The sequence below is a fragment of the Macaca mulatta genome, chromosome 1, assembly GCF_049350105.2.
Source record: "Macaca mulatta isolate MMU2019108-1 chromosome 1, T2T-MMU8v2.0, whole genome shotgun sequence".
Classification (NCBI taxonomy): Eukaryota; Metazoa; Chordata; class Mammalia; order Primates; family Cercopithecidae; genus Macaca; species Macaca mulatta.
In genome coordinates, this window is record NC_133406.1 from 204,955,844 (window position 1) to 204,971,634 (window position 15,791).

The following is a 15,791-nucleotide window of genomic DNA, read 5'->3' on the forward strand; positions in this document are numbered from 1 at the left end:
AATTTTTCTAAAGATGAGACTGGATAGCCCTAGGTTGGATGAATTGGAGCAGCTTCTCCTCTGGAGAACTTAAGTCTTACAAAGTGTGTGGCCACACTGCCCTCTGGAGACTGCAGATTCTTCTCAAGCATTGCTTAAATAGATCTTCCCATTAAGAGCCATATCCAGAACTCCGATCAATCTTGTAAAAGTTTTCATATGTGAAGTGTTGCTGAAAAGCTCTTCTAAAATTCTCAAATAGCAATTTCTTTTTTAAAAGTTTTATTTTAGTTTTAATTGACACATAATAATTGTATACCAAATAGCAATTTTTAAAAATAGGGAGTCCCAAGAGTTAAAAACACAAAGTTTTTCCACTGTTCTTTGTAAAATTTCTCATACAGAGGAAATTGTTTTTAAAAAGCAACCACGTATGTTGCCATTACAGTGTACTGTATACTTATTAGACAATTGACAGGAAAAACAACTTTTGGCACAAGAATGCCAATTTATTCCCTTTTTGGACACACAAACACAAAATATCCCTGCAGGCCAAAAAAAAATTGCAAAATTTAAACGACCATCATCTTATCTCAACATGAGGATACAACCCCTCCCTTAATAGTTTAGAAAGTACCTCGTATTGCTAGAGACATACATCCAGTCCAAATTTAATAAAATACATTTTAAAACATTACAGGCTTAATAATATAGAAACAAAAATCACACCATTAGTCAAAGGAACAAATGCAAACATTTTCAGCCACTAGACATAGAAAGAGCATGAATATGTCAATAGCAAGGCATAAGAAAATGGTTAATCAATAACAAGATCTTTCCTTTAATTTTACAAGGAAAACTTCTTGGAGTTGAAACAGTATTGATACAATGCCCTCAGCCTCCACTTTCTTAAAATGAAAGCAGAGCTACCACCTTGCTATTGAGCAAGAAAATATTACAGCACATTCACAAAAGGTCGTTAGGACAGGGTGGAGAGGGTGAGCCTTATTAAACAGTGGATTATATTTTCCCACTCTAAGGGTAGGCAGCTTTGCCAGGTAGGTAAGCTCTGATGGAGGCTGGGCACCAGATCCTAAAACACAGACCATATAGAACATGTCTGCTTGAAAATCATCACCTTTGGAAGCAGCAAATAGAATTTACAGTAAGAATGAATATGTTCTGCTGCCCAGAACGCTGGTTGCATTAAGCCAGCTAATTCACTTTATAAGCCATTCAGGATTCAACAGCTAACAACACCACCACCAAAACATAATCGGTTCAACATTTGGGTCATCACCACTCTCTTAATGTCCCCATTTTTTTTTTTTTTCGAGACGGAGTTTCGCTCTTGTTGCCCAGGCTGGAGTAATAGCTCACTGCACCGTCCACCTCCTGGGTTCAAGCGATTCTCCTGCCTCAGCCTCCCGAGTAGCTGGGATTACAGGCATCCACCACCAGGCCCGGCTAATTTTTTGTATTTTTAGTAGAGATGGGGTTTCACCATGTTGGTCAGGCTGGTCTCGAACTCCCGACCTCAGGTGATCCACCCACCTCGGCCTCCCAAAGTGCTGGAATTATAGGCGTGAGCCACCACGCCCGGCCAATGTCCCCACTTCTTATCCCCAAATTATTATTCTTTAGCATTGCTACATTTAAATCTTTCACACCACATGACAGTGCCTAAACAGGCTGCATTTAAAAAACAAAAACCAAACCAAACCAAACAGCCTAAAACTACTTCTAGAGAATGCACACCTCCCATTGATTGACACATGCGTAACGACTCAGTCAGTCCCGAGGGGGTTACCTATTAAAATTGTCAAGCCGAGTTAAAGTAAAACCATGCATTCAGACTTGCTCGCAATCATATTGCTGCAACTCTGGTTCTGCAGTGATTAGCTCTTCAAGATTCACCCCTCAGCAAGTTTTTGCCAATAATCCCAGTTCTTCCAAATTTCTTCCCTTTTGTCCAAAATGACAGCATTGCACCTTTAGTGATACTATTTTCTATAAAAATAGGCCTCCCGGCTTTTCTTCCACCACCACACCGATTTACCCCAGCGTGCCAGGACTGACTGAGGTCTTACAAGCTGTATTGTTCGAGGTCGAGCGTAGAGCAAGACAAGCTAATCAGGGATTTTGGAACATGGCCTTGCTCCCTGCTCCATACATGCCAGGAGATGGTGAGAAGTGACGCTTCTTCTGTGCATTATTAATAAGCAAGCCCGAGGCACTCAAGTGCAGGTGTGGTGCCCGCTGGCCAGCCAGCCAGCCACCAAGAGTTCTTCACATCTTGGATTCCTGCGAGTCCTCCTTCTCCTAAAAAAGCTTCCGTTTTTTCCTCCTCTTGGGTCCAGAGTGGCCATGCTGAAGGGTATTCTCTGTGCTCTCCCTGAACAAGTGTGAATAAAAGCAGCAGCCAGCCCCTCACCAACATGTCCTGATTTGTATTATCCAAGTGAGGTATTTGCAAAAAAAAAAAAAAAGGAAAATTTTAAGAAATTAACATCTGCCATCTCTTCACTCCTGGCTATGTTGTGCTTCAGTTACAGAACTTGCTTTTCATCCCACTATCTGCAGGGATTAAGGACGTCTGCACTCATCTTAATGAGCAACAGGCCTCGATCGACATTATAAAACTCTCTCTCAGAGACCAGGCTCATCAGCAAACACAGGTGGCGCCATTGATCAACAGCACATGGAAATGTAAACTTCAATGTATTTACAAGTTTATTTAAATGACTGAAGAAAAACAGTGCTTTATATTGCTGGGATTTTGAGAAGGCTAGTTTACGAGATTTGAAACGTCTCATGAGTTCTAGCAAACACCCTTCACCATCATTTCCCCACCAGCAGTTTCCAGGCAGGGGAGGCAAAATTGTTTTTACCCCACTGTGTCTATCTCTTTCCCTAGCGCCTTCTTCAGCCATATGGAGTGTGGCTCCAGGCCTTTTATCCCCTTTTCCATCCCTCACTCCTGATGTCCCGGATAGAGAATTACAAGTCATTAAACTCTGGGCTGGGAAACACTGGCTGGAGCTACCAAGACACTATGTAACTGTTGTCCATTCACAAAGTATTATCTACACTACATACAGAATACATTTTCCCCTACATTTTAACTGATGCTCGCTTTAGAGCAACTCCCTTTGTTGGGACGAGAAAGGAATCCCATCTCCCTGTGAGTGGAATTCAGAGTCTATTAAGAAAAATCAACCTTTTCCACACAGTTTTAGTTTAATAAAAGGAAGGAAAACCCACCAAGTACATTTCAGGTCGAAAGAGAAGCAAAAAATTTGTACTGCAAGTAGTCGTGTGAGTTACCTTGATTCCCAGGAAAAGAAATTTTAAATGCTGGTACATTTTTGCAAGTTGCAGCATCACTCAATGTACCTTAAGGACTGGCAAAGCCTTTCCAATAAGGAAGCATCCTGGTTCTAGCTTATTTTAAAACAAAGTGACAGGACACCAACTGTGAATATAAAACAGGTAAAAATAATTCTTTAAAAAGGCATGGAAATATATGTCTTTTCTGATTGGTTTCAGAAATTGCCAGATTATGATATATAAGAAATAGCTGATAAAATCATACCGAAGTCTCATCTAGAAAACTACATTGTTGGGGAAGGAAGAGGAGAGACCTTAAAAAATGTTTATTGCCAAAGTTAAGTTTCTATGAGAAAAGTTTAAAAATCATTTAGATCTAACAAACCACACAGCAGCATAAAATGGGCACTTTTGAAAACTTGGAAAAATACTAAAAGCAATTTTTTTTTTCAAATGGGGGAAACATGAGTACTTTTATCATGGCAGTGTTATCTCTGTCACTGTGACATGCATTACATCTGTTTATGTCACACATTCACAAAAGTCGACCAAATAAGAGAACTGCCTGTTTGAATCTGCAGCCAAATATAGTGCAAATTGCCTGGCAGCGTGTACTTGCACCAGCACAAGTCTGCAGAGACCAATAAGATAAAGTAGTAAAACTAATAAAACTCTGTAACAAACTTTCAAAAATTAATGCTCATTAAAGGCATTTACAGTGGCAAAGTCAGAAATCTTCATTAAAAAGTCTATGGACCCACACAATTAAATAGTTACACTGAACTGAAGTAGATTGTTTGGTTTTTCTCTCCCACTTATGCATACACCCCACTCAATGACTACAGAAAAAAGGAATAATCTTCTTTTCTAAGACTAGAGGGATGCGGTGAACACCACAGCTAGCAAAATATTCCATAGAAACCCTTCTTGTAAAGTCCTTTAGAAAGTCCAGGCTGATCAGCCTTTGCACATTGAGGTAAAAATTCAGTCCAGTGCATCAGAAAAGATAATCTATGAGTATCTATTACTTTAAAAAAATGGCTCAATTTTGTTGACGCATCAGACAGTGCTGCAAAGTATAGATTCAGTGCAACTATTCCGAGCTGCTGGTAGAAGACCACCTGAAGTCAACTTGGCTCGATCTAGAGGCGGTAGGCATTTGAAACATTTTGAGGCTGCATGGGGTGCCAAATTGGTTGAGTTCTTTTTCTGAGACTCTCAGGCAAAATACATCGTGTGCTGGGTATCATGGTGGATTTGCACAGCCTTAGCCAAGGCCTGAGGATCCCGGCCGTTGCTCTGTCCTGACACATGACTGCCTTCCGCACTGTAAAGAGAATAAAACAAAACAAAACAAAGCAAAACAAACAAAGAAACAAACAAAAAACCAACAACAACAACAAAAACAAAAAAACAGGTATAACAGAAGACCACTTCAAACTTCACACATTTCAAATAGCACAAACCGTACTAGATTCTAGAATATCTTAGGCTTAAGCTTTAGCTTCTTGAATAATTTGTTATGGTCCTCTAAACATCAGTTGGCTCAACTGAACTTCTTTAATGGGCTGCTGCAAGAATTAAATAATATAATGTCTGCAAAGACACAATCCTTAACAGTATCCATATAAAGATTTCCACTGCCCATTATGTCTAGCTAATTTCTTTAGGCTTCAGTCAAATGCCATTTTTCCCCACAGAAATCTTCTTTGACTTTAAGGTCCAGGTCAGAGCCACCTGGAACATGCTTTCACAGAATCCTATATTTTTCTTTCATGGTACTAAACACAATTGAAATTAAATTATTACTTGGGTAATTATTTATTTTCCCACTGGGATATAAACTCCAAGAAAGCAGCAACTTTGTCCACCTTGCTCACCACTGTATCCTTGGTGTTTAGCACATAATACCACAAAGTCTCAATAAACCATTAGTTGAAGGAGATTCCCAGCAAATGCTATTGTGCCACCAGTCTCTTCTTTTCTTCCCCTCACTAACTATATAACCTTGGACACATAATAACTCTCTGAACTTTAGTCTTTTGGAGTAACAACAACAACTTCTAAACATACTACTTAAGGATACCATGTGATATAAAGGGCTTGACAAGCTGTAAATCCCCATTCCTCTTCTGACTTTCTCTTTAAGTGATTATTATCCTTATCATCTAGGCTCAAAATCTTAGCCATCTTTTACTTCACCCTTTCCTCTGACACGCATATCCAATTAACTGTTAAGTCCTGTCTATTCTATCCTAGGAACAGCATTTTACATTTAACAGTCTTGTTCCAATATACTTTTGCAGCCTTATACCTGCTTGTTCCCCTTTACTATCCTCCAGCCAAAGAAAATTTGGTACTGTACAAACATGTCACTTGCTTTCTCTCCTTGTGTCCATTGTTCCCTCTGCCCTGAAAATTCTTTTCACTTTTTTGTAGAGCCAAATTCTAGCCATCCAGCTATGAACTCTTCTCTAAAAGCCTCTCCTCTGGTGTCCCATTGCACTTTTATCTCTACTGACTTGGGCTACTTGTCAGTTGTATATTTGCTATACTGTCTCCCGTACTGAAATATAAAATCCCTGTGGACAAGAAATACGTCTTACTCATCTTAGTATTTCTAGCACCTAGTACAGTACTGGGCACACAGTCAATACCTAATAAATATGCCGAATAAATGAAAGCACATTACAGAATGGGAGGTACAAAGCCACAGCTGGACATGTTCCATAATAGTGTATTTTCAACCCTTACAGAAATAGACTTGCAGTGGAATGTCTACTATTTAGCAGCTGAATTCAGACTTGGGGAAGAGCCCAGAAACTGCTACACTTCACAGATGGTCATTCGGAAAAGAAAATTAATGCAGAGAGCTTGTTTAGCTATTTAATAGAAGCTCAGGAATAGGTCAAAATATCAGATTGTCTTATTCTCCCAAGATGCCTATTTGAGAGTAAGAATGGTCTGTGCCCCCACTCTCACATACCCATCCAGGTTCACTCTGGGGTATTTTTCCAGAATGTACCAAAAGCAAAGGGAACTGGTCAGGCCTCCTCACTTGCAGGAAGTGGAATCCACAGCCCTGTGACTGCTTTGACCGGAGCCAGGGTACTGTGTTGACCACTTTTTGAGGCTACTTAGGACCTGAGCAGAACTGAAATGCATTTGGCTCCATGGGAGAACTACAAGAAGCTCCAGATTAAACTTCTTTAGAGACACAACGCAAGTATAAACAAGCCTAAGCACTTCTTGGACCAAAAGTCATATTACAAGCTCTCAGAGGCACATGCAACTTTATATGCTCCTTACAATTTAAACGCTGAGAGAAAGTTTAAATCCTTATAAGAGTTTTCTATCGTAGCTCATTTTTTTAACATGCTACTAAAATATAAAGAGACTTTATTGTGCCTAAGAAACTTGCCTGTCATGATCTTTATCCACCAGATGATACCTTGCCCTAAATGCTACAAGCCGGGCATAATATGCAGGGGCTGGAATAGAGACTGAGCGAGTGCACCTCACATAGGTGTGACACAGCTGGTAAGTCAGTAGCTGGAGTTCATCTGCAGTGAAGCAGTTGTCATCCCACAAGACCTGGTAATGTGAGGGACGGCTAGTTCCCTGGGGAGAGAGTTTTATGATTAATTTGTTGTTGTTGTTGTTGTTGTTTGAGATGGAGTCTCACTCTGTCACCTAGGCTGGAATGCAGTAGCACGATCTTGGTTCACTGAAACCTCCGCCTCTGGAGTTCAAACGATTCTCCTGCCTCAGCCTCCCAAGTAGCTGGGACTATAAGTGCACGCCACCATGCCCAGCTAATTTTTGTATTTTTTAGTAGAGACAGGGTTTTGCCACATTGGTCAGGCTGGTCTCAAACTCCTGACCTCAGGTGATCTGCCCACTTTGGCCACCTGAAGTGCTTGGATTACAAGCGTGAGCCACCGTGCCTGGCCTGATTAATGTGTTTCTGACATGACACGAGAGGAGAAAATAATTGAAACCTACTCCTTAAACTCAGAAATACTTCTGCCTAGCACACCTACAAGCAAATACCTAGACCAAAAGATGACAATTCTAGGATACAAGCATTAACAAAGTTAAGCATGGTGTTAAATAACAAGTCCACTCAAGCTAGTTGCTGAATTTGCAAACATCTCCCTATCAAGTCAAAGATCTGAAGCAGCTTCCAAATTACCTGAATTCCTGCATGACTACAGAGGTAAAAGTCAAACTCAGATGGATGTGTGATGGTACTATCCACTGTAGTGCCTGCTGGTACATTGCCACTTTTCCCTACCTACAAAAAACCAAAAAAAGTCATTAGTCATCAAAGTGCCAAACTGGGCTCAGGCCATTTTTTTCTTTTGTGTGTTAATTGGGAGCAAGCAAGGTATATCTCTCTTAAATTAAGTCTTGAAAATCACTTTCATTCAAGATGTTGAATCCTCTGTAACTTTCCCTTAGCCCAACCATTTTAACCTATAGTATTTTCACAAACAAATATGTTCCAGGATCTCTTCAGGAAGATACAGACAAAAAATATTTTACCTGTGGCTTTGGACTACAACATTATTACACATTTACAGATGACACAGTGGTATGTTCATAGAGGGGAAAAAACATTTAACATTTAAGATAGATAAACTTCCTGAGAAAGAAACAGTTTTATTCCTTTCTTGGAGTAAAAAAATATTCACAATTTTCAGTAAAAGTAAGATTAAGGAATCTTTAAACTGGTTTACCAGGTTCAATATAACTAATACTTTTTTTTTTTTTTTTTGAGACAGGGTCTCACTCTGTCACCCAGGCTGGAGTGCACTGGCAGGATCATAGCTCACTGCAGCCTTGGATTCCTGGACTCAAGGAATCCTTTCACCTCAGCCTCCTGAGTAGCTGGGGCTATAGGCACACATGCCATCACGTCTGGCTAATTTTTTTGTTTTTTTTTTGAGAGATGGGGTCTAATTTTGTTGCCCAGGCTGGACTCAAACTCCTGGGCTCAAGCAATTCTCCCACCTTGGCCTCCCAAAGTGCTAGGACTACAGGTATGAGCTACCACACCTGGCAACAGCAAACACTTTAATAATAATAATAATAAAAAGTCACTGGCAAATGGTTATCAGGAAGAAAGCACTGAAATGGGAACTAAAAAACCAGTTTCAGATCTAGGCCTAGCCTTGCAACTATATACCTTGAACAAAGCTTATTATCTTTACACCTCGATCTAATCATCTATAAAATTAGGTGATGTTCTCTTACCCTTTTAAAATTCCAAGCAAAAACCCTACAGACAAGATTTGAAAATCAAATTTCTAGGAAGGCAAGAGGGGAACTTCAGAAATGGATTACAAGGGAAGGAATTAAATCTTGCTATTTGGTCACCCTCTTCTGCTGTACAGCAGGGCTCAGTATGAACACGTTTATTTAGCATACAGGCACAAATGCGATGGGAGTTTATTTGGCTCCATTTTAACTATTGTTACCTTCAGCTGAAGATCGTACACCTATGCATACATAACTCTATGAGTATAGAAAAATCTCCTTCTATCAAATGTATATATGATCTTGGGTTCCTAGCTGGATCAGAAGAAATCTAATTGAGTTACATTGGTTCTAGCTTTTTTTTTCCCCAAAGTGTGTTCTTTAGGAATATTAGTTTTGCAGGATGTGTTTAGGTAGTTTATGGTGGAACAAACCTGAGAAATACAGGGTCAAATTAAAGTTAAAAATATTTTTCTACTGTATGACTTCTCAAAACCTTTATTTAGTCATGTATAATCTTTAAGAGGGATATAGAGTATATAGCATTTTCTAAATTTATTTTACCCTTAAAAACAATAAAAAAAACTCTCTGGTTCTACACATGACAGCCTGAAGAGGTGATGCCTTGGAGAAAAGAGAATCCAGGCCTTTTCAATTCACCAGTTATTGCTTGAGCACCCATGTGACTGCTAGGCTCTGCAGCAGATGTTGGGGATGACAGCCAGGGGCATCAAGAGAACTAATCAACTTGCCTTCCTGACTTCATGAAAAGTGTATACAATAAACTGTAACACAATGTGATACGGGCATATGAGAGCCATTGGGAAAAGGTGATGAGGAGGAAATAGGTGAGCCATGCCTTATAAGATAAGTAGGAGCTGAAAAGGGAAGTTGGGTAAAAAACAGGAAACACTCCAAATACCCCTAAACTCAAAAATGGATAAGAAAAATGGGGCTCATCCATATTATGAAATACTACTCAACAATAAAAAGTGGCAAATTACTGATATATACACAACTTGGATGAATCTCAAATGCCAGACTCAAAGGCTATGATTCTATTTATATGATGTGCTGGAAAAAGCAAAACTGTAGGAATAGAATACATATCAGTGGTTGCCAGGGGCTGGAAGTGAAGGAGAAAGGTTAACTACAAAAGGACACATAAGAATGTTTTGGTATGACAGAATGATTATACAGTCAGCCCTTGGTATCCGCAGGTTCCGCATTCAGGAATTCAACCAACTGTGGATATTCTTTAAAAAGGTTTGGATATGCTAATTATACCCTGATTTGATCACTATACATTATTTGTATAAAAACTATGTAACCCATAAATGTGTACAATTATTATGTGTCAATTAAAAAATAAATAAAAATATAAATTTTAAAGACCTGACATAAATACAGAAAATTGTTAACATGTTTAAAAATTTAATTTTAATGTAAAAAAATTAAAAACAATAAAACATAGCATTTACACTGTATTCAGTACTAAAGCAACCTAGAAAAATATTTAAAATAATTCAACAGTAAAAACTTATACACATTTTAAAATATAGTATAACAACTATTTAAGCCTTTACATTGTATTAGGTATTATAAGTAATCTAGAGATCTTTTAAAGCAAGCTTGTCCAACCCGCAGCCCATGGGCTGCATGCAGCCCAGGACGGCTTTGAATATGGCCCAATCCAAATTGGTAAACTTGGGCCAGGAGCAGTGGCTTTCATGCCTGTAATCCCAGCACTTTGGGAGGCCAAGGAGAGCGGATTACTTGAGGTCAGGAGTTCAAGACCAGCCTGGCCAACATGGAGAAACTATCTCTACTAAAAATCCCAAAATTAGCTGGGCATGGTGGTGTGTGCCTGTAATCACAGTTACTCGGGAGGCTGAGGCAGGAGAATCACTTGAACCTGGGAGGCAGAGGTTGCAGTGAGCCAAGATTGAGCCATTGCACTCCAGCCTGGGCAACAGAGCGAGACTCAGTCTCAAAAAAAAAAAAAAAAAAAAAAAAAAATTTGTAAACTTTCTTAAAACATTATGAGATTTGTTTGTGATTTTTTTTTTTTTTTTTTTTTTTTTTGTCCATCAGCTATGGTTAGTGTATTTTATGTGTGGTCCAAGAAAATTCTTCTTCCAGTGTGGTCCAAGGAAGCCAAAAGATGGGACACCCCTGTTTTAAAATACATGGGAGGATGTGCATAGGTTATATATAATTACTACACCATTCTTGTTTTTTGAGATGGAGTCTTGCTATGTTGCCGAGACTTTTCTCAAACTCCTGGGCTCAAGTGATCCTATTGTCTCAGCTTCCTAAGTAGCTGGGACTATAGGTATGCACCACTACACCTAGCTAACTGTACCATTTTATATCAGGGACTTGAGCAAATGTGGATTTTGGTATCTGTAGGAGGTCCTGGAACCAATTCCCCATGGATTCTGAGGGATGACTGTATATTTTTATTGTGGTGATGGCTACAGAACTGTATGCATTTGTCAAAACTAGGGTCAGGCATGGTGGCTTATGCCTGTAATGCCAACACGTTGGGAGGCTGCGGCGGGAGGATCACTTGAGTCCAGGAGCTCAAGACCAAACTGGTGAACAAAGTTAGACCCTGTCCCTTAAAATATATATGTATATATATTTTTTAATTAGCCAAGTGTGGTGGCACTGGCCTGTAGTCACAGCTACTCAGGAGACTGAGATGGGAGGATCGCTTGAGCCTAGGAGGCCGAGGCTGCAATGAGCCATGATTATATACATCATTGCACTCCAGCCTAGGTGACAGGGCAAGACCATCTCAAAAAAATGAAAAACAACAACAAAAAGCTTACGTATGCACTCAACTAAAACTAGACACTAAAAAATGAGGGTATATTTTACTGTATCTATATTATACCTTAATAAAAATAATGAAGACAGTGGATGGAATGGATGCACTCGTTCCAGGGATAACTATGTACAGTGGATATGGGAAATGGAAGATGTATAAGGTTATGGTGAAAGACAAAATGAAAATGTTGTTTTGGCCATCTTGGGAAAACACTAAACACCACAGGAAAGCATTTGGTAAACAATGGGGAATACCTGAAGATTTCTGAGCAGTGGCGTGGCACAATAGGATCTATGTTTTCACAGCAGGGTAGAGGATGCATTTGTGAAGAAAGAATGGAGACGGGGAGACTGCTAGGAGTCTCCTGCAATAAAACAGTTCTGCCTAGAGCGGCGGGAACATACAAGAGGAAGAACTGAGACAAGAGAGATTTCAGCAGGGCAGAACACAGAGGACTATTTTCTTTTTCTTTCTTTCTTTTTTTTTTTTTTTTTTTTTGAGACAGAGTCTTGCTCTGTTACCCAGGCTGGAGTGCAATGGTGCAATCTTGGCTCACTGCAACCTCCACCTCCCAGGTTCAACTGATTCTCCTGCCTCATCCTCCTCAGTAGCTGGGATTACAGGTGCGTGCTACCACGCCCGGCTAATTTTTGTATTTTTAGTAGAGGCGGGGTTTTACCATGTTGGCCAGGTTGGTCTCGAACTCCTGACCTCAGGTGATCCACCCGCCTTGGCCTCCCAAAGTGCTGGGATCACAGGCGTGCACCACCGTGCCTGGCCTTTTTAAATTTTTTTTTCTTTTTTTGAGACAGAGTTTCACTCTTGTTGCCCAAGCTGGAGTGCAGTTGCACAAACTCCTGACCTCAGGTGATTCACCCGTCTTGGCCTCCCAAAGTGCTGCGATTACAGGCGTGAGCCACCACGCCTGGCCCACAGAGGACTATTTTCTAAATGCGTATGAAGGGACTGGAAATGGGGAAAAGAATTTAGAGACAACTCTGAAGTTTCTAGCTTGGCTGACTTAATATACAGTGATGCCAAGTAATACAATAAAAGGAAAATTGGGGAGGAATAGGTTTTGGATGGGGATAAAACAATAAATAGAAGGTTTAGACATGCTTTGCTTGAAATGCCTGTGGTAGATTGTATTATTGGTGCCCAATATTCCCATGCCCCTGCCTGGGGCAGGATTATACATCCACACCCAATTATCTCAGGAGTGACTTTCTTTGGCTGATAAAATGTGGCCTGAAATGTGTTACTTCTGGGCCAGCACATGGCTTGTCATGTATCTTTTTTCCTCTCTGCTAGGATGACTGGCAATGTTCCAAATAGATGCTTCTTTGTCAGCCTAGGTTCCAAAGGGAGGACAGCAGGGTCACAGCTGCAGCAGAGCCACAATTAAGGTGTAATGTGACCATGAAACAAGTCTTTGTAAGCACCTAAGATTTGGGTTTTTGTTGTTGGCCTATCTTGACTGATGCAGTGCCCATAGAGAATCTAAGCAAATATGTTTGGTCGATAACTGGGAGTACAGACCAAGAGCTGAATAGAGTAGATTGGGGCTGGAAATACAGATTTAGGAATCTATAAGCAAGGGAATTAGCCCAGAAAAGTGGATGACACTATAGAGAGGGCTGAAATTGAGAAGAGAAGAGAGAGAAATATGAAATGCCAGGAAATATCAGTGTTTAATGGACAGAAGGAGAAAGAGGAATCAAAAAGTCTGATTACAGGTCGGGCGCGGTGGCTCACATCTGTAATCCCAGCACTTTGGGAGGCTGAGGTGGGTGAATCACTTGAGGTCAGGAGTTCAAGACCAGTCTGGCCAACATAGTGAAATCCCGTCTCTACAACAAATACAAAACTTAGCTGGGCATGGTGGTACGTGCCTGTAATCCCAACTACTCGGTAGGCTGAGGCAGGAGAATCATTTGAACCTGGGAGGCAGAGGTTGCAGTGACCCGAGATTGTGACAGAGTGAAACTCCATCTCAAAAAAAAAAAAAAAAAGTCTGATTACAGAGGTGGGTAGTAAGGCTGGAAAGTCATTTTGCTAAGGCCAAATAAGGCAATCATTGTCTTAAGAGCTACAAAGAAGTCAGTGTGGGAATCTGACAAAGTATCTCTAGATTTGAAATGAGCAAGTCATTGAGACAACAACTTCAATGGCGTCACTGAAATTGAAGTCAGTCTACAGAAAATTAAAGTATGATGTACATACAGAAAGTACAGATAGAAAGTCAAGTGATTGTTTTTCTCAAAGTTTAGTCATGAAAGGAAGAAAAGATAAGGTAGCAGCGAGACTGAGGGAGAAGCAGGGTGAGGTGAACTCAGGAGGATTTAAGCCACCTTTAGAGGGCGAGAAGGAGGCAATAGAACACGAAAGAGTCAAGTTTTGAAAAATAATGTGGCGCCCTGGCTCAAGCCTGTAATCCCAGCACTTTGGGAGGCTGTGACGGACGGATCACGAGGTCAGGAGATCGAGACCATCCTGGCTAACATGGTGAAACCCCGTCTCTACTAAAAAAATACAAAAAGCTAGCCAGGCGAGGTGGCAGGCGCCTGTAGTCCCAGCTACTTGGGAGGCTGAGGCAGGAGAATGGCGCAAACCCGGGAGGCGGAGCTTGCAGTGAACTGAGATCCAGCCACTGCACTCCAGCCTGGGCGACAGAGCGAGACTCCGTCTCAAAAAAAAAAAAAAAAAAAAAAAGTGTAATTTACCAAGTAAGGCTCTAGAGAAGTCAGAAGTCAGGAGGGATTAGGATTGAAAGCATAGGATGGGGGAAAGAAAGCATAGGTGGAGAGATACGAGGAAGGAGATAAGAAAATACAAGATGTAACTGAGTTTGAAAGTAGAGGAGAGGCAACTGAGAAAATTCTTGGCTTTTAGATCTTGTTTTTGGAGGGAAATAGACAATAGGACTTTTTTGGCAATAGAGTCATTATGAATGGGGTAGGGGACTTGAGAAGAGTATAAAGGTGTGGAACAGATGCTATGGGGAATAGGGTAAATGAAAAAAGGGCAGCATCCAAAGCCTGGCTGAGATTTGCTCTCATTAATTTGTAATATGGTTCTTTATTAAACAGATACTTTTGGCCAGATGTGGTGGCTCACGCCTATAATCCTAGCACTTTTGAGAGGCTGAGGTGAGCTGATCACTTGAGCCCAAGAGTTCAAGATCAGCCTGGACACTGTGGCGAAACCCCATCTCTACAAAAAATACAAAAAAAATTAGCCGAGAGTGATGGTGAGTGCCTGTAGTCCCAGCTACTTGGGAGGCTGAGGTAGGAGGATCACCTGAGCCTGGGGGTGTCTAGGCTGCCATGAGCCGTAATCATGCCACTGCACTCCACCCTGGGTGACAGAGTGAGAACCTGTCTCAAAAATATAAAATAAAATAAAAATCACCACTTTTCCCCCAGCAATTTCTATCAGCCTAAGAGTAGAGGCAAATTAATGGGCAAGTGGATTGGCAAGAGGCATGCTTAAAGAATTGAAGATATTAGTAAATGTCAGGGTGCAAAGTAGACCAAGAACTGGGATTGTCAATTTTGAAAGGTTTAAAGAACAAAACTTTGAGATAGCTTAATAATAGCTTAATAGATAGTTTAGGAAGACAAGCCTAAAGAAGATCTTAAATCTACATGAATAACAAATTGACAGACAGGTGGAGAGATGACAACAGTTAAGGAGAAGGTGGCAGGAGGTTTTGTGCCCAGAGGTCAGGCAAGAGTTCAAAGAATTTGTATTAGCAAAGTCTAAGAAGTACTATTTTTTCTTTTTTTTGCACAGCATATCTTTTATTTATTTATTTTATTTGACATGTGCTGGTCTACTTTTTATTTAAATTTTTATATATTTCGGGGGTACAGGTACAGATTTCTTTTTTTTTTTTTTTTTTTTTTTTAGACGGAGTCTCGCTCTGTCGCCCGGGCTGGAGTGCAGTGGCCGGATCTCAGCTCACTGCAAGCTCCGCCTCCCTGGTTTACGCCATTCTCCTGCCTCAGCCTCCTGAGTAGCTGGGACTACAGGCACCCGCCACCTCGCCTGGCTAGTTTTTTGTATTTTTTTAGTAGAGACGGGGTTTCACCATGTTAGCCAGGATGGTCTCGATCTCCTGACCTCGTGATCCGCCCGTCTTGGCCTCCCAAAGTGCTGGGATTACAGGCTTGAGCCACTGCGCCCAGCCCAGATTTCTTATATGTGTATGTTACAGAGAGGTGAAGTCTGGTAAGAAGTAATATTAACTTATGGTTTCAGCAATTTAAAGACAGGCCTTTTAATTTAAGACAGTCCTTTTAATCTAAGCTGGTTGGATCTGGGGCCCAATGAGAAAACCACCTTGATTCAGAAAACAAAAAGAAAAAGGTCAGGCCAGGCA

The 15,791-nt window shown here is 40.6% G+C and overlaps 1 protein-coding gene across 9 annotated transcripts in view; it reads right to left on the reverse strand.

Moving 5' to 3' along the window:
* Nucleotides 1-244: 244 nt before the first annotated feature.
* AGO4 (argonaute RISC component 4) overlaps nucleotides 245-15,791 on the reverse strand; it is a 53,329-nt gene continuing 37,782 nt past the window's right edge. For 5 of the 9 annotated variants that reach the window (XM_015135253.3, XM_077963755.1, XM_077963713.1 and 2 more), the window contains 3 exons: nucleotides 7,505-7,606; nucleotides 6,731-6,930; nucleotides 245-4,636 (listed from right to left, as the gene is read on the reverse strand). In XM_015135253.3, coding sequence (XP_014990739.1) covers nucleotides 4,528-4,636; nucleotides 6,731-6,930; nucleotides 7,505-7,606 — 411 coding nt within the window. In that variant the 3' untranslated portion in view covers nucleotides 245-4,527. The remainder of the gene's footprint in view (nucleotides 4,637-6,730; nucleotides 6,931-7,504; nucleotides 7,607-15,791) is intronic. The other 4 variants (XR_013404105.1, XR_013404103.1, XR_013404104.1 and 1 more) reach the window with 2 other exon arrangements.